This window comes from Suricata suricatta, chromosome 12 (genome assembly GCF_006229205.1).
Source record: "Suricata suricatta isolate VVHF042 chromosome 12, meerkat_22Aug2017_6uvM2_HiC, whole genome shotgun sequence".
Taxonomy (NCBI): domain Eukaryota; kingdom Metazoa; phylum Chordata; class Mammalia; order Carnivora; family Herpestidae; genus Suricata; species Suricata suricatta.
Window position 1 is genome coordinate 29193673 of NC_043711.1, and position 23672 is coordinate 29217344.

General features: G+C 42.8%; 1 protein-coding gene across 1 annotated transcript in view; it reads right to left on the minus strand.

Annotated features, from left to right (window-relative positions):
• Window positions 1-155: 155 nt before the first annotated feature.
• CADPS (calcium dependent secretion activator) overlaps window positions 156-23672 on the minus strand; it is a 467826-nt gene continuing 444309 nt past the window's right edge. The window contains 2 exon segments of the mRNA XM_029917033.1: window positions 156-1386; window positions 4632-4736. Coding sequence (XP_029772893.1) covers window positions 1207-1386; window positions 4632-4736 — 285 coding nt within the window. The 3' untranslated portion in view covers window positions 156-1206.

Sequence of the window (23672 nt, forward strand, 5' to 3'; positions counted from 1 at the left end):
GCTGCCTTTTGTGGAGACAAGCATTTGAAAACCACCCCTCCAAGAGTCTCAAGGAAATGACCTCTTGCCTGCTCTTGACCTCCTCTGCCTGTCTGGCGTGCATTTCAGTTCTGGCATTCCAAAAAGACAGAGGCAAAAAGACTCGGAAGCCTTAGCATCTTTGAACGGTTATTTATTGAGAAGCCACAGTTTTTCACACTTTCAGAACTGTAGGCTTTATATAAGGCAAAAGCAAGATGGATGCACTACTTTACACAGAAAGAAATTGCGCTGCAGAGGACCCCCGGGTCATGCAGTTACAGATCAAAATGCAATGTACATGACAGATATAAAAACCAGTGTGGAACAAAATAATTTAAATTATGGTGACAATCTACCGAAGGAAATATCCATATCTTATTATAAACACATTTATAGTCTAGGGTTGTAATTTAAATATTCAGGTTTTTTTTTTTTACATACACAGTTATTGAAACATAAAAGCAAAATGTAACATTTAAGAGGATAAACTTTGACAGTTGCTCTGAACTGTGCTTGGTGTTCGCTCATGGTAGGATCACCCTTGCCGTGGTAAATGAGAGGATCAATCCATTGGTAACTAGCCATATATATATATATATATTTTTTTTGGCTAACTATATGAATCAGGGAAAGGATGAGTTAACAACAGAAACAGAGGTTCTTTTTTTTTTTTTTTAGTTTCAGGGGAACACAAAGAACCAAAAGTTGCTTGCTGGAGGCTTGCCTTTGTTTTCCAAAAAACAAAGCAGATCTATGTGCCTTACGTTAATTTATTGTACTCATTTAAATAACTGGCATCCACGTAACATGAAACGAAGAAGTGAAATACTTGGTGTACTCGCTCTCACGTCCATTTACCATCAGTGCATACACAGTACACTAATGAAGCATCATTTAACTTTGCTGAGAACAGGAACATACCTAGCAGCTGGACTATGTATTTTCCATGAACAGTATTTAAAGAATGGGGCTCCATATTGCTTGTAAACATATAGACACGGAATCAGGGGATCAGTGGGGTCATTTGCTAATCTTGGTAACCACATAGCTAAAATGGCAATTGTATTGGTAAACATCTCATGGACATGGTAGTTGACAGAAAGTTCCCTACTGGGGTTAACTAACAGACTAAGGACATGCATTGATTACAGGACTTTGTCCTAAAGGACTCCAGGCCCTCGCCTTCTAGTCATCTTCCTCATCTTCCTCGTCGCTGTCCTTCATGCTGATCCCTTGGAGGCCCCCACCCTCGCTCACTGATGCGGTGGCTTCCTCCACAGTGAGCCGGTTCCGGATGGTTTCATAGGTCTTGCTGTTTAAGGTCGAGTCCAGGACCCCTTGCAATCGGAAATCTCTATAGGTTTTCTAAGGAGGGAAAAGATCAGTGATAAGTGAGATCTCTTCTCCACGAAGGGAGGGCAAGGGCACAAACCACGTGTGGGTGTGAGAGCACTGACCTTCCGCTCAGTGTCTCACTTAATGCATTGTCAAATGAAAAGCCACTGTGCTCAGATTTTACTTGTACTCAAAACTGAGATCCTCTGAGTGACAGAAAATGAGAAATTGTGGCAGGATAAACTGTATTAGCTGAGACAAAGCAAAGAACATAAGCTTGTGTTTATTCAGTTCCATAAAGGGAAATGTTCCATGATTGTTTTGATTCTTTTTTGGTGGGGGGGGGGGCTGGTTCTTTCTCTTAGGTTAGTGGAATATAATATGATAGACTGTGTAAGGGGCCATAACATAAATAAATAATGGGTCAAGCGATGATGGTATTTTGTGATTTCCTTCGCGTCTGGTCTTTAATATTTTTGAGGATCGTAACGGCACATCCCTCTGTCTCATTCACAAGACAGACATATGTATGTTGGTATATGAAACCTATTACGGGCAGCAACAATTATGGGGAGATGGAGTGCTAATGCCTCATCAATATGTTGCAGGCATGTGATTCATTTCTTATCTCCTTGGGAAAGAAGTGTATCTGTTCCGTTCACAACTTCATGGTCTCGGGGAAGAAATTTGGCTCTTTTTCAAGAACAATAGCTTGGTATTACTGTACCACAAATTCTTTCTTTGTTCCTTCAGGCGATTTCTCTCGGATTTCCTGAGGTATCCCAGGGATTGTTTTTTTTTCTAGAAATCCCTTAGCGATAATTGAACATGACCAGAAGCATCTGGCTGTTGTCTACGTCTTAACATTTTTTTGGAAAAAGGTCTCTCTCTAACAACTTTTCTCATCACACTGCATATCATTTCAGCTACTGATTCTGCTGTGTATTTCTTCTACTGATATGGGACACTTGCTGAAGAAGCAGGGGGAGGAATGTTAACATCCTTCAGTCACTCCCATTTGTGACTTCCATTTCTTGTTGTCCATCTAATGCAATCATGGTATCAACAATCACAATGTCAACCCCTCTTGAAGGTGACATGTTGTAATGATGACAGGGTTAACTAGTGAATGAGGTTCAGCTCAGTGAAGTCCAATAATATCAGATTATGGATAGGATGACCGTGTGTCCCCTTTGCACTCTGACACTTAGTTAAAAGGTCCTCCTAATTATGGATCAAGCTGCAAGGCTCTCCTAGGTAGCTGGGGAGCTACCTGAATTGTCTTCATTTTGATGGGAAAGGGTAGGAGGCTGAGTAAATTCTAGGCATGGCGTAGACCAGATATCCAGAAGATTAACTTTTTTTTTTTTTTTTCACTTTTCAATGATTTGTTTTCTTTCCACTTAGGATAATATAATTGGTACTAGAATATGATGGGAAAAAAGAAAGGTAGGAAGCATTTGGATATTCTCCCCTTTATTCACATTCCATGGCAGTGTTTCTCAACTCAACTCTGAGTGCCTACAAACAGGGACTGTATCCAGTCATTTTTAAATTCACCATCTTGTAATGTACAAGGAGGGGCTCAACTAATATTTATCCAATGTTGGATGAGTGAATAAGTGCTTGCTGAATAATCAATGAATGGATGGATGGGGACTGGATGTGAAAGCAGGAAAGAAAGCCAACTATCTTTGGAAATCCACCTCAGAGAAGGAGACCTCTGGTTAATGTGCTTGGTGAAGAGGTGATGAATTCTGCTTCAGACCTCTGCATAGCCACACAAGTTTTGCTGGGTCTATCTCTGGCAAAAGGGAAGGCGTTCTTTTGGCAGTGGCATTTCTGTGTCCCTTCCCTGTGGTTCATATCTCTGTTTTGTTGGTAGAAGGCTAACAATAAGCCTCCTCTCAGACTTACATTTTTTCCTTAATTAAATAGTGCTAATTCCAATATTCCCAACATAGATCTAGAAATATCAGTAATGGGAAGATATTTTAAAATATTAAAATTAACATCTTTTCATGTCCACCCAGTAAGTGTCAAGAGAAAATTCCCCCAATGAATAACTTTTTATTTTCAGTGGAATTTAAGTGGTGAGGCAATGGCTAGTGAGCTTGCATTCAGGAAGTGAAATTTTAAAAATGTGAAAAGTAGGCTGGGTCTCTAGTCTGAGTGCATACATTTCTTTTTGTAAGAGCTGCAATACCCGGCTGTCTGTAACCTTCCCTGGGCAGACGCTTTGTGAGATCAAATGCAGATGATAATAATTCTCTTTAATTACACTCAACGGAACAGTAATTGGTTTTAAGTCAGCACTGGGGTAGAGGAGCACCTTCAATGAAATGGTGCTAATCCTAAAGAGACTAAGAAACGGGGTGGGGTGGTGGGGGGGAGGGGGGAGGGGCTGAGGGGCTAGAGGTAGAGCTGGGGCTGGGGGTGGGGGACTTCTGGAAAACTGCTAATAAATAGAAATTCAGCTAGGTTTTCATTGTTAAAATCTTTTTAAAGACACTTTGTGCCTTTGAGTGAGATTTCTGCATCCAAATGTTTTTAAAACCCTCTATGGGGAAGCATCAAATGGAAACCGAAATGATCAAAAACGTATTTACCCCCTTCTGTGATCTTATTATTTCATGTAAACCACTGAGATTTCACGCTGAAATAATTATCTTTAGTCCAAGACACACGCACAAGAACGGGGAAAAAAGCTACTTTCAGGGTATGCTATCTCACCTTTGTGATCCTTCCCATTTGACTGTACACACACATTGTAGGAGAAACTACTTCAATTAACGATGAGAACAATATTGATTTGCATCCTGATAATGATCACAGGACATATTTAGAAATAGCTGGAGGTAAATATTTCTATTACATTAATTGTGGCAAAATTTTATTTAATTAAACCATAAATGAAATTGGTAATTGATGTGATTAGCCTAATGGTACCAAGAGCCAGCATTTGAAAGACTACGGCACAGGGCATGACGGCCCCTGCCGTATTTTTGCATGACAGATACATAAAGTATTTTTCTGGCCTGGATAAAATATCGAATTTCTTTTTATCAATTTTTCCTTTGATGTCTGAGGAATAAATTAACCATGCGTCCCGAAGTGATGGCAGAGGCTTTTCTTGCATGAGATGCTCTTTTAGAAATCATCTTGTTTTACATGTTAAACCCGATATTCTCTGTGTTAAGGAAGTTCTGCAGCTTGACTACGGAATGTATTTCAGTAAGCTATTTGCAAAGAAGAATCATTATTTTTTCTTTTACCTTTACCATCCTAATTAGTGTTTTCAACTGATAAATGTGAAGCTGTAAGTCCATCCGGTCTGTCAACCAGGTGCAGATCACGTTCATGGAGCTGTTGTACCATTGCTGAAAAAAGAGACAAAAGTTCTCCAGCCAACAGATCACGAAGCATTTACAGAGGCAACAGGCCACGTTTGAGCACCTGCTCTGTTCCAAGGAGAAACTAAATGGTTAAAGAGAAGTGGGGAGCACAGACATTGTGAACATTAAGTGACACAAAATCACAAGGTACCAGATCGGCCTGAAAGAAACGGGTTTGGACTTTGCATCTAGAATAGAACTCTCCTGCTCTAGACATCTCATATGCGATCAGTTCACATAGACCCTCTTTGGCTCTTCTGATTCTCCTTTTTGTTGGTTAGTTTCACTCAGTTGAGATTCAAGTCACTGTCTATTTCCTAATGCCACCATTTCAGATACCCAGGGAGATGGGGACTTCTCTACCGAACAAAGGGATGTCACCTGCTACTTACCTTTTGAAAAAATCCAGACCCTGTCTGCTTAGGACAATCCTGGGAATGCGGCTGTGAGCCTTACGAATTGAGGGAGAAGTTTCCCTTCACTTACCCTATTGGCATTGGGATAGAGACAATGAAGGTTTCTCTCGAAGGGCCAAATTATACTCTGGGCAGCGTATGTGCCCTTACGTTGACTATGCAATCTGTTTTAATCTTAACACCAAAAAATTATGGAAGATGAGGGAAAAAAAAACATCTACAAATGAGCTCATTTCAAGCTGTTGAAATCATACTTCCCCTTAAGGGGGTTAAATTTTGCTTCTTGTCTGTGAAAAATGCTTGAAGCTGTGTCACTTTAGACTGCCACCCCTGTGGTGCAGGAAGTCTCTGGTGCGGTATAATTTTGCAGTACTGCTCATATATTCATAAATCTCACTCGGAGACATATGAACAGTGTTATGAAGTGTCAGTATGAAAAAAAAATCTAATCTTTTAAACTTCACCAGGTTTCATTACGCATTGCCGCTTATACCAAACAATTTACAAATAAAATGAAAAGGTGTGGATGGACCTATGTATTTATTTATAGGGCATCTATATGAACTGTGCACAGCAAAGATGTAAGAAAAAAAGAGTGGCTACAGAATCAAGGCGATGCATGCTCTCATGCTAACCAACACACGCACACACACACACGTGCGTGCGCACACGCACACACACTGCACACCAGTGCGGGATTTGAAAAGCATAAATAAAAACATGTTTCTGATGGTAACTCCACCCTTTCTCACCTAAAGATCATCCAAAATCAGTTTATGCCTAACACTCACAGTTTTTCTGAAGCCTTGTTTCTGACTTAATTTCTTTAAAAAAAATTAATTTGGGTTTTTACTTGCAAGGTAGAACTGCCAAGTTTCACCTTGTAAGAAACGACACAGTCTCAGCCATGGCGTTCAGAAGCCCTCTTTGCAATCTTTCATTTCAAGGCTCCTTCCTCTTCAAGAGCCAATTGTGGCTCTCTTTGGAGCCCAGCCGCAAACAGAGACCACACTACCCCAATCAAGGCGGTATTCCAGCCTCACAGCCAACTTCTGCTCTTTTAAAGATCATGGAGGCGAAACTGTCAGTTTTAGGAGCCTTCTGTCCCTCCCCAGGGAGCAGGCGGGGTGGGGGGTGGGGATTTTTTCCCTTGCGATTTACAGTTCACGCGTGTAGGAGGGGGTTCGCCCAGGTCAAGCTGCTTCAGGCACGGACAGGTTTTCCCCTCTAGGAGTGAGAACATCTTACTGAAACTTTTTTGGGGGGTGTAGGGAGAGGGAGTGATTATTGGGGAGTGTTTTTGGCACCTCCTGCCTTGGGATTCTGGAGCTTTTACTGTCACTGCATCTGGGTTTGTTAGGAAGGGGTCTGGGGACAGAAATACCACTGGGTCACTGGAGTTTCTGCAGCCGTACCTTACTCTCAGCAACTGTGGGCTATAGTGTGATCACCGCAGCCCTCAAAGGCCGTTTGCTGGCTTCATCTGACATGTAATCTGGGGACTCAAATAATATAATTTGAGAGTCACGAGCATTGCACCCCCTCTACCCTACCTCCTGGGGTTGGAAGATGACCTTCGAAGAACATGTGGACCTCCTGGCCAAACCTACAAACCCAGGGCCACATGACGGGTGCATCTCAGGGACACAAAAGAGGAATGTGGCACTCTGGCTTCTAGGCAGAGGTGGCATTTTGCTTTGGCTGTGACAACAGGCAAACCGGCGCTGGCTTCTATCACTGCCAGCAAGCCTTGTGCAACATGCCTTTTTCTCTTTGCTGAGAGACGTGCCACCTTTCAGGGGGAAAAAAACATAACGACCCTCCCTACCCCCTCCCGCAGCACCCCCATCCTCATTTCGTATTAATGATTCCCATTCTTGTAAATGGCTTTTAGAGACTAAACAATAAAAACAAAAGGAAAAAGGTAGAATACTATCAATACTCTTTTTCTGCTGCTGAAAGGGTAGGGAGGTAGGAAACGCATACAGCTATGGCTCAGTGTGTCACGCTTACAGATTCCCACCCCAGGAGAACAAGCAAGCCCTGGAACACCCATGCCTTTCCTCCTGGATCTCACATCTAGCACAAGAAGTGTAAAAAATGTATGATGCCCCATTGGCTACGCATTTAAAGAGGCAAAAGGGAGTAAGTCACTCGTTTCCAAACCTTATGCTCAGTAGATGAAGTTGGAGGCACACAGCACTAACTTGGATACCGCACAGTGCTAACTTGGTTTTCCAGAAAGGCGCTTAAAGGCATTTGGATGTCGGAGAAAGCAAGAGTCACTGCCTTCTAGAACTTTAAAATGTTAGAGGTGAAAAACAGCTTCCCTAGTATCATTTGGAGAGGAGGAAATAAAGGCCCAGAGAGGTGAAGTGACTTGCCCAAGGTCACACAGCTAGTAAGTCCAGAAGAGGCAGTCCTTCAGCAGTAGGCACTGCACTGAAACAGCTGATCATCTAATTACTCCTCCCGAGGATGGTACAATAGTGTGCCGGTCATGAGAGCAGATTCGGAGCCCCTCTTTCCAACTCCACATTCAGGATATCACATTGACAGCTAGAAATAGGCCTTAGTGGGAGTTTTTACATGGTGGAAATTGGCAAACACCGCAAGCCAGGGCATTCTCCCTCCCAGAAAGCCAGTTGTTACATGTTCGTCAGCCCATTGCTGGGTATCTGGGTTGTTCCCACTTGTCCTCATATGGTTCTCATTTTTCAGGTCTGCTTTATTTGAGATTGATGCTAATAAAGCAGATTGGTTACGATTCTCCAAAAGAGGATATAACACATTTTAAGGTCTCCCCATTTTGTTTTGTCTTGGGTTCAGATGTGCCTTTTCCAGAAATATCCTAACCCTGGGACACTAAAATTTTAGTACAATGTACCCTAAATCCTTAAAAGTAAAATAGTGAGCTGACAACATGGGCTAAGTAAGTATAATCACGTCTCCTTTGCCAGCTTCCCCTTAGTTTAGGTATATTAATTGGGAACTTCCTAAGTAAGGTCACCTTAATCCTAAAAATGAGCTAGAAAAATAAAATCCTAGTACCCAGAGCCCCTTTAAAGGAAGGGGACAATTCTGTGAAAGTTTTGGAGCTAAAACCCAAAAGGCTGCCCATTTAAAGGAAGTCCCTTGGAAAACTGGGGACTTCTATAGTAGTTGTAACCAGATCTGAAAGTTCTAGTTAGGAGGAGCTGGAAGGCTGATCTGAGACTCTGCCCGTTAATCTTTCTTTCTTCCTTTCTACAGTGTAGTCATTAAGAGCATAGGCCTTACTTGTCTTTATCCTGGTTTTGTAACCCTGGGCAAATTACTTATATTTTCAAAGCCTAAGTTTCCTGATCAGAAAATGGGGATTCATCAGCCTTTCATGGGCTTTTTGATGGTGAAAGGAAGTAAATCAAGTAAGACTCTCAGCACAGTACTTGGTACATACTAAGGCTTCAATTAATGTTAGTTACCACCACCACCACCACCACCACCACCACCACCACCACCATCATCACCACCATCACCACCACCACCACCACCATCACCACCACCACCACCATCATCACCACCACCACCACCACCATCATCACCACCACCACCACCACCACCACCATCACCACCACCACCACCATCATCACCACCATCACCACCACCACCACCACCACCATCATCACCACCATCACCACCATCACCACCGCCACCACCACCACCATCACCACCATCATCACCACCACCACCACCAACACCATCACCACCAACACCATCATCATCACCATCATCACCAACACCATCATCTTCACCACCACCACCACCACCACCATCATTAACATCTTCATCACCATCACTGTCATCTCTCTGTGCTTTTCTTTTTTTTTCACACTAAGAAATGCCATAAAACAAGGGAGAAAGTAGAGCAAGCAAACACAGAAAGCCATGTGGTGGTGGAGAAAATTGCTCCTCTTGGAATACCCCTGGAATTGTATGCCCAAGTCTTACAGGATGCAGACTAAACCTTAGCAATTCCATTGTAAAATTGTTTGGTGGTAGATCATCGCCCACACTTATACAACCATCCTGGGTGTGTAAAGCACATTTTAAACTATACTGACCTAGATTTAATAATGGATTAAAAGGATTCAAACAAATAATGAGTGATTTTTCAACTTTGTGTGGATAAATTACAGCCTCAGCTAGGGCTGGCTACTCATTAGTGGGATAACCTTCAAACAAGCTACTTAACTCTCTGACCCTCAGTATTCTCTTGGGGTTAAAGCCAACACCTACTCCATGGGATTACTGTGAGCGTTAAAAGAGATAATTATGTGAAGTGACTAGGAGACTGACTGTCACATACTAAACACTCAATAAAATACAGTTACTCACAGAAACGTAGAGCCAACCTTTCCATATACAACACACAGGAATTTCCTTGATTTATTTCTAGTAGGAACTTAGATAGTTAATAGGCAGATATAGTCAGGTATATTGTGTGCTGTAAACACACTGACTTCCTACAGAGAAATCCTTATACATTACATGTCTCTTCTGTAATACTGGGGTTAACTGTAGCCAGGATTGGGGTGAGGCTAGTGAGGCAGGATCTTGCAGATGTAGGATCTATGGATAGCATCTTTAATATTCTGATATTTTGTTCACCTTGGATTATTTGCATTAATTTTCATTTTTTTAAAGATGTATTACAATATTATTGATCTTGATTACTATATTTTTGGACCCCCCCTTAAATTTTACAATGCAGAGGTGACTCATTCACCTCTCCCTAGTCGCTGCCCTTGGGATCACTGTTCCCTGGGAAATTTTACCACTGGGAAATGCTGTGGGATTGAGAGATAAGATGAATAATTCAACTTTGCTGGACAATAGAAGGTTCAAAGAAAATGGACTCCGACTTTAGATTGGGATGATCCCTCATCAGCAAGCAAGCAAGGCCATTACTCTATGACGGCATTTCTTTACATCTGCCATCAGGGCCACCTCGATAAGTCTAAATTCCTACTTAGATGAGGATCTGCGTTCTATTGTTAGATCATCTCTAAATATGCATTTCCTTTGAAACTGGCATTCCCTAGCTTGATGTTAATTTGATGTCCTAAAGAGACCTCCTGGTTAATGATTCATTTGTTTTCAGAGCTACCCACCTATCACGTGAGTGGCGATGGCAACAAGGAACAGGGACCAAACAGAGAACTCCTCAGTGTGCTTCCCTTTACACTAATCACAAGGGAAACGTATGCTCTTCACTTAAGCCCCCTGTCACACCAGACTGTGTATAAGGCATTAGGGTCTACTGTTTTAAATGAAGTGCTATTTCCTACACGATTCACCAATACAAACAGGCACAATTAATGAAACCATAGGTATCCTCCGCTTCTCTGAAGTTCGCCTTGTGCCACTTCTCTTTTAAGAAAGACCTACATTAGTACCCGTTTTCGCTATCTGAGAGAAATTGGAAGAGGAGTTTTACTTTAATGAGAAAAGGCAAAAAGCAAAAGCATCCTTCCGGGTTTCCATTGCAGCCAGTTGTTACCGAAGCAGCACGCACCCCTGGGCACCCAGTGTGGCCCCACTGAACTCCTTCCCTGGGAACTATGCTCAGCATCTCAGCAGCAAGCCTCCAGAGGTTTGGTCTGCCTCTGTGAGCATCTGTGCCTTGTCTCCATTTACTCTGTGCATCCTTTAGCCAGATATATCCTAAAGTACCAGAAAAGCCTTGAGTGGCTCTGTCAGTTTAGCGTCCAACTCTTGATTTTGACTCAGGTTCATGATCTCACAGTTTGAGCCCCATATCAGGCTCTGCTCTGGCAGCTTGGAGCCTGCTTGGGATTCTCTCCCGCCCCCCCCACCTCTGCTCATGCTCTGTCTCTCTCTCTCAAAATAAATAAACATGAAAAAAAGAATTAAAGAAAAAAAGCCTAAAAAAGGTTATGGTTGAGGTCTGAGAATGCTCAAAAAGCTTTCCATATAAACAGCAATTGCTTCTTTACACCATTCCAGCTCAGAAAGGTTTTCAGCGGAGCGCTCTATTTTCATAGAGCAAGGGAAACCTGTAGTTACCTCTGAACGCCGAGCCCTTACAAAGTTCAAGTGCTATGCACAGCATTCTACAAGCATTTTATAATTCAGTCACTGAGTTGAACTCTTAGGAGGTTGACACTATCAACAGCCTCATTTTGTAGAGAAGGAAAAAGGGCGTAGGTAAATTAAATAAACACCCTTGGGTCATAACATTAGTACATGGTAGGATAGGCTTCAAGTTGGTTATTTATCACTACTACTGTATGAGATGTCCCATTCAACTTAATTTAAAAAAGGAATGGGTTGTTTATAGAGAGACAACTCCAGTTCGAGGTATCTCCTCAGCAAAGTCATCCAGCTTTGAAATTCTCAAAGGAGACGTGTGTGGGTAGGATAATGTTGTTGAACTTGCTTCCTTTAGAGCCTGAGCTTGGCTTGGTATTGAAAACACTCTACTTTTTCTGAGCTTAGAACATTGCTAAGCAGAGTGTAAGAAAACCACTCAACGGCCTTAAAGGACTAATGGATGGGAGATAGTCGCTGCTGAAATTTCATGGAAATGATTAGAAAAAAACTGAATGGGAAAGAGGCCATGCTGTTTCTTAGCTAGAATCCGTGTAGTTTTTTCTCTCCTCTTGTAGTCCTACCTGATTTCTTCTTTTCTGTTAGGTTAAGAACTCAGCAAAGGCTACTGGGAGAAAGTTCTCACAGTGGGCAGGTTGAGTTTTCAAGGTGAAATACAATTAGAAAAGTTACATTTATCACAATGGATTGAATTTTCTTAAGAGTTTAGAGATAATAAAGTTATAACACTGATTACAATTTCAGTTCTGAAAAATTATATACCATAAACTCTCCCAAGTTTTCAGTGAATAGGGACAGTAAAATAGTAGAGCCTTGGGAAAATTTGGTTTCATGTGAAATTAAAGAAGGTACCATCAGAAAATGCTATAAAAGAAACAATTTTAGACAGAGTCCCAAAGCCAATGAAAATAGTCTAGGGCAAAGCTCAGTTCTTCTTCTGTTGCTTTCCTCTTTAAAAAAATTTTTTTAATGTTTATTTATTTTAGAGAGACAGAGTGTGAACAGGGGAGGGGCAGAGAGAGAGGGAGGGACAGAATCCGAAGCAGGCTCCAGGCTCTGAACTGTCAGCACAGAGCCCGATGCAGGGCTCAAACCCACAAATTGTGAGATCATGACCTGAGCCGAAGTCAGACGCTTAACTGACCGAGCCACCAGGTGCCCCTGTTGCTTTTCTCTTTAAAGAAAAATTTTATTGGGGCACCTGGGTGGCTTAGTCAGTTAAGCATCTGACTCTTGATCTTGGCTCAGGTCATGATCTCATGGTTTGTGAGATCGAGCCCTGAGTCAGGCTCTTCTCTCTCTCTCTCTCAATAAACTTACAAATTTTATTGAAGTATAACATGGATACTGTAGTCTCGCTTTAGGTAAAACATATATGCAAATACAAGACATGTTGTCCCATACCTATAACTGAGGGTAATATTTAGCCCAATATTGTAAAAATGAGCTCTTTTTGAAATTATGGCACCTAAGGGCCAATTACCACCACGCATAAATTTCATACACCTTCTTATATTAAAAATTTGCAGCTCAGCCAATAGCTGAAATCTAAAAGGATCTGAGTTCTATCGCTAGTTCACTTCTAAATCATTATTTACTTTGAAACCAGCATGGTCAAGCCATACATGCTAGGCAGACATGGCATTAAATACCTGGGCAGTTTGTGTCTAAATTCTGAACAGTTGAGTTTCTTTTATCCTTTGTAGTCTGACTTCACAGGGGAGGAAACAGACTCAGAGAAGTGATCTGGCAGCTAAGAGCTGGAGCGTAAGAGGCCGAGAGGCAGTGTGTCCTAGTGGCTAAGAGAATAGATATCCAGACTCTCTTGTGTTTGAATCTTGCTAAGTCCCTTAACCTCTCTGAGCCTGTTTCCTCATCTGCTAAATGGGGATTGTAATACAAACTAGTTAGGGTTGCTGTGGAGATTAAATGAGTTAATATGTCTGGAGCACTTATTACAGTACCAGGCACATACTGCAGTGTTAGCTGTTAATACCTTAGCCACGCTATCGTGCCCTTGGTCACAAATAAGGAATCCTTTCTTCACGCAAGCTCTGTAAGTTTGCAGAAAGCTTTTTTTTTTTTTAATGTTTTATTTATTTTTGAGAGAAGGAGAGAGACCGCGTGGGCAGGGGAGGGTCAGAGAGAGAGGGACACCCAGACTCTGAAGACATGCTCCACACTCTGAGCTAGCTGTCAGCATGGAGCCCGATGTGGGGCCCGAACCCATGAACCATGAGATCATGACCTGAGCTGAAGCCAGACACACAACTGACTGAACCACCCAGGCACCCCTGCACAAAGCTTTCTGAGAAAGCTTCCATTCTTCTAAAAACGTCTGTGCAAATAGACAATGTATAACCCTTTTGTGACCAACCTGTATTTCTGGACTGAAGAGGCACAGTGAATACTGGAGGATTTTAATTTTTTCTTTGGAAAGTACCCTTTCTCCAACTCAACACAGGCATGCTTCAGAGAAATTGCCTCAGCACCTTGCCTAGAGTGTCTAATGAAGAAAGGGCATTTTGTTTGTTGGCAATGAGTCAAAGAGGAAGACAATACGTTAACCACACCCATGTGACTAAGTTCTTCACTCTGCTTTTTGTGACAAAAGTGAGTTATTATTAGTTAGAAGGAAAAAAACACCCCCTAACCTATTTAAATTGCTGTATTGAAATACTGTAATGAAATCTTTTACATTGGAAGCTTTCAGTGCATGTTTCTTCCTTACAATATGGGTAATTTAAGAGCATGTGAAAAGCATCACCAAGGGTTTCTTTACACTTCTACCAAAGTACCCATAGCTTCGTTAACCCAAGCCACAGTGCCACAGCCCCATGAGTCTCTCAGGTCTGAGGACTGCCAGGGATCTGGTTGTCGTCAGTGTTCTCTTCCAGATTCAAAGAAGGTCTGACAGAGAAACCTGGGCACGTTAGAACCATCTATGTCAAATGGGTGAAGCAGTAAGCATCCACATGCAAATTTCAGGATTTGTCAAAGTTCCCCAAGGGCTGAAGCAATGCTTTCTGAAAGGGCAGATCATCTGAGTGCTTTTAAAAATAGGTACAGAGTTCAAAGGCGAAATCTTTTGCTTTACCCGAGTGTTACTGTAATTCAGGATTTGATTCACTAGAACAACTACAGCTAGGAATGGGTATTTCCCAGTTACAGCTTCAGGATGCTCAGCAAAAAGCACAGAGCCGCCCAAAAATAAATAGAGACCAAAATCTGGAGGAGTTGGGTAATCAGAATGAACTTCTAGGCTGTCTCAAAGGTCCTTTCTAGTGGAGTTGTTGTTGTTGTTTTAAATTATGTAATTCTTTGGATGCCTAAAAACCCATTTCATTGAGGTCTTTGTGAAGCTGTCTTTGGGGAACCTGGGTGGTTCAGTCTGTTAAACCTCCGAATTTGGCTCAGGTTTGTGATCTTGATCTTGTGGTTTGTGAGTTCAAGCCCCGAAATGGGCTCTGTGCTGAAGACTCAGCTTCAGATTCTGTGTCTCCCTCTCTCTGCCCCTCCCCCACTCACAGTCTGTCTCTTTCAAAAATAAACATTAAAAAAATTAAAGAAAAAAGCTGTCTTAATGCTGAGGCTCTTCAAGGTACTAAATTCTGGATTCTCTCCCCTCAAAGTCTGATGCAATCCAAACTGACGGAGGAGTCAGAGGCCCCTTGCTGAAACTGACTCCAGAGACCATATTTACCCACTCCCTAGTCCGGAGAGCATTCACCTATGCTTTGCCTTTGGTATCTTCTCATAAGCAGGATATAGAGCAGTGAAACAATTTTTAAAAAATTTTTTAAAAATGTTTTCTTTATTTTTGGTACAGAGACAGAGCATGAGCATGAGAGTGGGAGGGGCAGAGAGAGAAGGAGACACAGAACCGGAAGCAGGCTCCAGGCTCTGAGCTAACTGTCAGCACAGAGCCCGACGTGGGGCTCGAACCCGTGAACGTGAGATCTGACCTGAGCTGAAGTCGGAGGCTCAACCGACTGAGCCACCCAGGCACCCCGAAACAATTTTTTTAAAGTTGATTTAAGTTACCACTGCTTAAAACTGTTGATTCTTTAAAAGGAACATGTTTAGAATTTAGCATTTGGGGGCAAAATTATTTTAACCTCCTTTGAAAAGGCCTAAATATGACCTTAGTATTCTTTAAAACAATTTTTTTAATGTTTTATTTATTTTGATACAGAGAGAGACAGAGCATGACGGGGAGAGGGTCAGAGAGAGAAGGAGACACAGAACCGGAAGCAGGCTCCAGGCTCTGAGCTAGCTGTCAGCACAGAGCCTGACATGGGGCTGAACCCACAAACGTGAGATCTGACCTGAGCCGAAGTTGGAGGCTCAACCGACTGAGCCACCCAGGTGCCCCTGACCTTACTATTCTTTTATCAAAATAAGTTGTAACCTTTTAAAGGCAAAATTTCAACTCTAAACCTGAAATGTGGAGACATATCCAACAACAAGTGTCTTTAGCACTGCCATTTCAAGTGAATGATCAAAATGATAAACCCGTGCCTGGATCCTGACCTCATGCACTGCCTCCGTCTTGCCCAAGTCAGCCTGTCATTACCACTTGCTTGGGAGAGAATACAACGGAAGTAAGAGTCCTTCAGGATCCTTTATGAAAGCAAATCAAGCAGGAGAGTTTAATTCAAAGCTAAGCTTATGTGAACTATACATGGATCTCTCTCTGGAAGACATGCTTTTTTTTTTTTTTTTAATGGTTTGATCAACCTGTAGGTAATCTCTGTAAATTATCCAAGTGACCCAAAGCTAGCCTGGAAATGAGTTTATTGCTTCTGGATCAATCAGACGGTATGAAACCCCATGAATCCTGTCCAATCCCATGTCTCGATATGGCAGGTGGTATCCTGCAAGCAGACGTGATAGTCTCTGAAAGGTTTTCTTTCCTACTACTTGTAAGATAAGGCTGGAAATAGCTTACCCTCTCTGAATGAGAAACCCAGTAGATAGTCCCTTACTGACAGGAAGGCATATGATGGGAAGCAGAGGCAGTAATGTGAATTTTCAGTTGTGAATGCTACCGCAACTCAAAGGCAGAGACCACCCATCCACAGTTCCTCAACCCAAGCAAGTGCTATTGTGAAAAGATAGAGACCCCACAATTTCGGTTTTAGTGGAGATGCCAAAAGATTGAACGCACGATCTTGAAGAGGCATTTGCACACCCATGTTCATATTAGCGTTATTCATAAGAGCCAAAGGTGAAAGCAGTCCAAATGTCCGTCAACAGATGAATGGATAAACATAAGGTGGTGCAGACACACAACAGAATATTATTCAGCTTTTACAAGAAAGGAGATACCTTCACATGCTACAACTCAGAGGAACCTTGAAGCTACTATGCGAAGTACAATTAGCCAGTGGAAAAACCACAAATATGATACGATTCCATGTATATGAGATATCTAGAATAGTTGAATTCATAGAAATAGAATGGTGGTACCAGGGCCTAGGGAGGCAGAGATGGGAAGCTACAGTTTAATGGGTACAGAGTTTCAGTTTTGTGAGATGAAATGGATTCTGGAGATTGGTTGTACAACAATGTGAACATATTTAACACCATGCGTATGCTTTGAAATGGTTAAGATGGCAAATTATATATATAATATGTATATTATATATATCATATATATGTTTATTTATTTATTTTGAGAGAGAGAGAGCAAAAGTGTGTGTAAATGGGGTAAGGGCAGAGAGAGAATCCCACGCAGGCTTAGAGCCTCAAGCACGAAGCCCAATGAGGGTCTCGATCCCATGAACTGTGAAATTATGATGTGAGCCGAAATCAAGAGTTTGATTTCAAAGCTGACCCTACTGAACCACCCAGGCACCCCAACATGGCAAATTTTATGTTATATTCACTTTGCCACAATTAAAACAAAAAGATGGGAAATGAAAAAAAAAAATCACTTCCTATACCGAAAAAGATACTTTCCTTAAGAAAGCTCAGATATGTAACAGTATACATATTCTAATCTGAACGCCCAACCATGTTTGACAAAAAGCCAAAAAAAAAAATTCTTTGTAGGATGAATATGGGCATTTCATTTAATACCAGGACTGAGATAATTTCTCAAGGCCGAGTTTCGAGACTGTGAAGAACAAAGAACAAATCTGGTAGCATTTGCTCAGTCATTTATTTGGTTTATTTAAAACACGCCACGGGGCCAACATTTCTAAATCTGTGAAATAGAATTAAATGAAGCCCAGAGACGAGAACTAAGAAGCCTCACAGAGGATTAGGTCCAAACAACAAAAAAGGATGCATTTGTCACACAGCACCTCGTACGTGTTCACAGAGACTTACCGACCTGTCCCCTTACGGACCCCCGCCCCCGATTTTCCAAGCATAGATTTGATGAAGCAGCATTCTGCCCTGAGACCCTGGTCCCTCTGCCCAAAAGGGCAGCAGCTACCCCGTCCAGAATCACTTGCAGCACAACAGACTTATTAAGGTTTGGAATGTGTGTTCAGGAAGCCCTTATTTTAGGAAACAATTAAGTAGAATTAGGCTAATAATGCAAGGCAGGCAAAGCTTTTGCCCTTTGCTGAGAAATAACTCCTGCATGGAACAGTTATACTCATAAAAATCATGTATTTCTTAAATGCCTCAAAATGATCTTTGCACCAAGCTCGGCAATTAACCCTGCCCCACTGAGGAGCGTTTATTCCCCAGGCTAAGGAGGATTAATCTCCATGTTTGCTCGACCAATGTCTTTGGTTGGTGAAAATACAGTCTGAGGCTTTGGGGCTGGGAACAGGAATTTCTGTTCGTGGGAATGGCACGGGAGGGCGCAAAGTGGACACCAGGGGCTGGAGGCCCCCTGCCAGGCCCAGATGGAGGCCCAGGCCTAGGATCTTCCTGGGCCTACCGGTTCCTAACCCAGAGGGAGGATGGAAGGTCTTGAGGTGGCCTGATCCTGCTTTGCTGAGGGGATTTTCTCCACCAGCCCCAACTCCACTCCATCTTCACGGTAGCCATTCAGGGGCCTTCTTGGGGGCCAGAAGCAATAGATTCGCCACCTCCAAGCCTGGGCAGGAAGTGACCGCTGGGCCCAAGGGGGACACAGACCCTCCTGTCCAATGCTTTGTCTCCTTGACAACACCCCAGCTGGTGGCCCGAGGAACAGACTTAATTTCTTTCCTTTCTTTGCCCACCCCCTTCCCGCCCCATACTTCTTTCCCTCTTTCTCTAGACGCAAACGTACGGCATCCAACATAAAGTTGCCGAAATAGCAATCTTGTCTCTGAATATATAAATTGCAAAAATTGATATGAATAAATCTGCAAGTAGCACACTGATTGTGGCACATTTTATCAAAAAACGGCGCTCGGTTGCTCGGTGGCTGGGGAGGGGGTTGGTGTCATTACACATACAGAAAAACATCTGCAAACTCCCAGTTTCTTTACTTAGAACGGATTGGAGACATGACCTCCTGTTCCTTGCCATGAACCCTGAGTTCACACTCATATTTTACATGTTACAGGAAGCCACAGCTCGCCCCAGGGGTGCTGCAAACAGACCCGCAGAAGCCAGATGTAGCCCCCCCCACCCCCCTGCTCCTTAATGCACCTGAAGAAGCCGGCAACTCGACATTCAAAAGCTGACATGCTCATAGCTTAAGGTCACTTCAGATTTTGTAAAGAGGAGGACAAAACCAGGAATGCTTCTAGGGCTGGGCTGTCAGCGGGGAGGCGGAGGGATTACAAGAAACCTGTGACTCTGCCTCTTTCTGCCTTTGCTGGTAGTTTTTTTGTGTGTGAGCGAGTGCCATACAACAGATTGAGCCTCGTATAAAGGCCTGAGACTGTGCAAGGGCCCCCCGCTGGGCCTCAGCTGTGCTTGCAATTAGCAATAGGCACGGAGTGATTATTGTTGCGGTAGCGGATGGCAATGCGAAGTGACAAGTTTTATGGGGGAAGTTGAGAGTGGGGATGTTCTGTGAGTTTCTCTTTCTTTCTTTTCCCTTTCTTTCTTTCTTTTTTTTTTCTTGTTCTGCAAAAACCCTTCCTCGGGAGGTGGCAACCTCCCGTTTCAGTGAAAGCTATTTTTTTTTTCCTCTCCTTCTCTTCATTCAAGAGAGTCTTAACAAAATTGGTGAAAGAATATTTTTCTCGCTGCTGCAGAATGCGGGCTTTCTAGGTCAGAGCTTCCTTGCTGCCCTATTTAATGTCAGAAATACTCATTTGCCTCAAATTAGCAGAGATCTTCGAGTTGAGGGCAGGAGATTAAGCATACAAAATTACTCAGCAGGTGATGGTGGGGTGGATTTGGGGGTTGAGAAGTCTTTAAAACTGACTACAAGACATTATATACTTCTGACAAAAGAACATAGTAATCCTACCTGCTTGCTTTAACCACTGTTGTTTGCCTATTATTATGTGCTTTAATGCTCATGAGAGCAAAAGTGTTGCTGATAGTACTCAATTACCATAGTAACTCACACCAGTGACCTCTTATCGAGGGGCTCCCAGCCCGGCTCAACCAATCCAAAGAGTCTGTATCTTTTTATTTATTTCAACGGTGACACATACTTGGACCGGAAAGCTCCAGATAGAGGCCACTCCTCTCTTTGTCCGGGATAAGAACTTGTTTTGAAATTTTGAGTTAAGGGCCTTTCCCCTTTTGAATCCAAGGAGGTTCTGAAGTTTATGGGGCTGAGGCTGTGGGATGCCTTCAAACACACGATGAAGACACAGAACAATGCCCAATAAAACGAAAAGAAGACGTGTGCACCAAAGGCCAGCAGCCTCCCAGATGCGGTGAATGTCGTGTGCCTCACTTGGGCCTCTAGCTGTCAGCTCTGAAGTCTGGGAGGAGGGAAAGGAGGGAGAACATTTGCCATTTTATCGTACCCATGGAGCTAACTCTAGACAAAAAGCCTACCCAGAGGGAGTTAATTGCAAATTCTTAAAGGAAATAAAAGTAATACTGGCAGAGGCATTTTTAGCTTTGTATTTTTCACTGGCCTGTGAATACGCATGCGCACGCGGTACCCTCGGTCTAAATGTCATTGGCTAGTCAGAGTCGCAGGGTTATATGAACAAACTAAATGCTCAGACAAGTCCTGCAGTAAAGAAAGGCATTTAACTCTGTTTCATATTTTCCAAACGTATTTGACGAAAGAATCACTTTCTATGACCCACTCATGTTCTACGGAACCCACTTTGAAAAAAAGTTCTACAGTGATATCAGTATAAATAAACATCAGTAAGAAGAAGGAGAAGGAAAAGAAGAAGAAGAGGAGGAGGAGGAGGAGGAAGAAGAGGAGGAGGAGGAGGAGGAGGAGGAGGAGGAGGAGGAAGACAAAGAAGAAGAAGAAATGTTCAATGAGCATATTTGTGTCAGGCACTGTTCTAAGCAGTTTATGTGAATTAAACAGCCTCAAGAAATAGTTAACTTTTTAAATCCCATTTACATTTCTACAGCACATATTTGTATGAATTCACTCTCTATGAAAAAGAGAGAAAAGGAAATGTAATAAGCCATACGTAATAAATTGGCTCTTAATTTTCATTATGTTTTTCCTGCTTCTGACTCTCCAGAGATCCCATGGGGCTCCCTAAGTAAACAATATTTTCTATAACTCCATGTCCTATTTAAGATAAGGTAAACTGAGGAGTGAGGAATAACTTCCTGCAAAATTCTTCCACTTTGAACTTAGGGCAAAATATCCCTCTCTTTTGATTAGCTTCCAAAGCCCTGCTCTCCTGAAAAGACAGAATCCAATTGAACTACCAAAATTAGATCTGTGCTTGCCTGTATACAGCATGATTTCTGAACCTACTGCCCGTCTAAGTAATTGAATAAAAACATAACCAGTGGTCAGCCCCTGAATGAAAGACGGACCATGGGCCCACCCGACAGGAGCTGTTCTAATATCTGTCTCCTGGCTGATCGGCAGGACCCATCGCAACAAGTCAGAGCAAACCCAAGTCTCTGACTTCTGGTAGCACACAAGTTGTTCTGCAAATGTCAGAGGCTGAAATGAACTTTCAGCAAGCAGAATGGGCCATCGTGAAAGTTAAGAGAAAGAGAACAGCTCTCTCATGTACCTGGAGTTTCTCAGTTCAGACTCTTTCTTTCTCCAAGAGACGTAAATAATGAGCCTGATGTGACTGAGCCACAATCGGCTTCTAACCAGGCCTCGTCTGCCGCCTGGGCCGTGCAGGGCAGGCGTGCGGTTTGGGCATTAACACACTGACCCTGGTTAACAATACCTTTTTTCCGGGGCCTATTTTTCTGGGGATATGTTGAGGATTTAGTCCTAGGCCTCCCTGTGCACTAAGAAAATGGACCCCCATGCCTTCAGCCTCTGTCCTCTCAAAAGAACCTACTGTTTTGACAAAATGTATAGTTATAATCCAGATTCACACTTTCAAAGTCATCTCAATCCCTTAAAGCTCAATTATGTTGAAGACGAAATTCTAGTTTTGGAGGCACGTCCTACCACCCATTATCCGTGTGAGAACTGTGGACAATAATTTGTCTGAAAACTATGCTCTGATATGCATACAAGGACTTGAAAAGTAGGAGAAGGATTCATCCTATGAACTGAATTCAGATTATTCACGAAGAGCATCTGTCTACTCCGATTGCTTCTTAGGTACGGGAAGTGCATGTAGAGTTAAATGCATTAATTTGCAAGCAGATTGACGTAAGCAACTGAATAAGAAATTTGCATACCATATAGAAATGATTATAGAAATCATACTCTAAAATAAGGATTGTAACTCATGTACGGAACAGAAAGATAGAGTGGAGTGCCAACTTTGTCATTTTAAAACCGGGTTGGTTAATCACATTAGGGGTAATTTCATAATTTGCACATATTAAACTTTCTATAGTCATGAATCATGAGAGTTTTGTGAGTCAAAGATGAAGTTCTTCTGCGGGAAAATGTGCACTGACTTTAGCGAGTTGTTTTCCTGGACTGAAGTTTTTTAAATCATTACTCTCCATATAAAAGAGCATGTCTTTACATTAGCATAATTTCCATGCTATTATGTGGAAAACGTTCAGGTAAATAAGCAAATAGGACGCTTTAGGTCAAACCACACAGCTACTTTCCAAGCAGATAAGGAAGAGAAGGACGCTAACACAGCTGCATCAAGAGGCACTGGCCACGGGCGCCAGGGTGGCTCAGTTGGTTAAGTGTCCGGCTTCGGCTCAGGTCATGATCTTCTGGTTTGTGGGTTCGAGCCCCGCATCGGGCTCTGTGCTGACAGCTAGCTCAGAACCTGGAGCCTGCTTCCGATTCTGTGTCTCCCTCTCTCTCTGGCCCTCCCCTGCTCACGCTGTCTCTATTTGTCTCTCAAAAAAAAAAAACAACAACAAAAAAAAGAGGCGCTGTCCAAACAACGCTCCATGATTCTAAGAAAACAAAAGTCAACAACTCTTAACTGGGTCCAGAACATTTGTCCAAAGTCCTCTAAGTGATTCAGAAATAAGACCTACATCAACCTAGTGAACCTGGGCTCTATGGGAAGTGACTTCTCATAAGGAAAGGGTACAGTCTTCTTAGGAGCCAGCAGTGGCACTGAGTGGTTTCCAAAAAGCAGTCTACTGAGGAAGGCTGGGATGCAGGGACGGGCTAGCCCCGGACCTGGAAGGGAGTGCTGGGTTTCAGAGGGGGCAGGTGCCCTGAATGCATGAGAAGAGATGACGCAAGACCAGGCAGGGCACGGCAGCACAGGAGGAATGGCAGAGGCTTCTTAAATTCCCAGGAGGAAACATTTGTGCGTACATAGCAACTGCCCCTTTCCACGAGGCCAGAAACCAGGTTCTGATGCCGGGGCACAGGGACAAGGAAGAGAAAGACAAAGTGCTGCTTTTTAAAAGTTAACATGTGTTTTCTTCATGTGCAGCTGGGCTCTGCCTCCCAATGGCGTCCTTTCCTCTTGCTTTATTTTTAATCTTTGGAAAACCATAGCCCTGTCTTACTACTTCTCACTGCGTGTGACTCTATTTTTTTTTCTCTTTCTGGGAGCGGGGTGGGGAACCCCACATTTGCCAGATCACTTACCCAAGACTTATCCTGGGAGCCCGCCACCCCATCTCTGGAAAGAGCATCAACTTCAGACCATTGTCCTTACACGAGACAAACCCTCGCCCTTGCTGGGTGCCCTTGGTGTCTAGACAGTTTTGGATCTGCCAGCCAGGGGACAGGAAGTCTGTGTCCTGTCTCCCATGAAACACACGGATGGGTCTAGGGCCTGAGCACAGAGAGTTAAACCCTAAATTAGCCATGAGTTAATGTGTGCGGCCCGTATCACCCTGCCTTGCCATTAATGCTTCCCGTCCGCTTTTTCTCCACGCCCCCCCCACCTTTTTGAGGCGACAGAATAAGAAATTAAACACT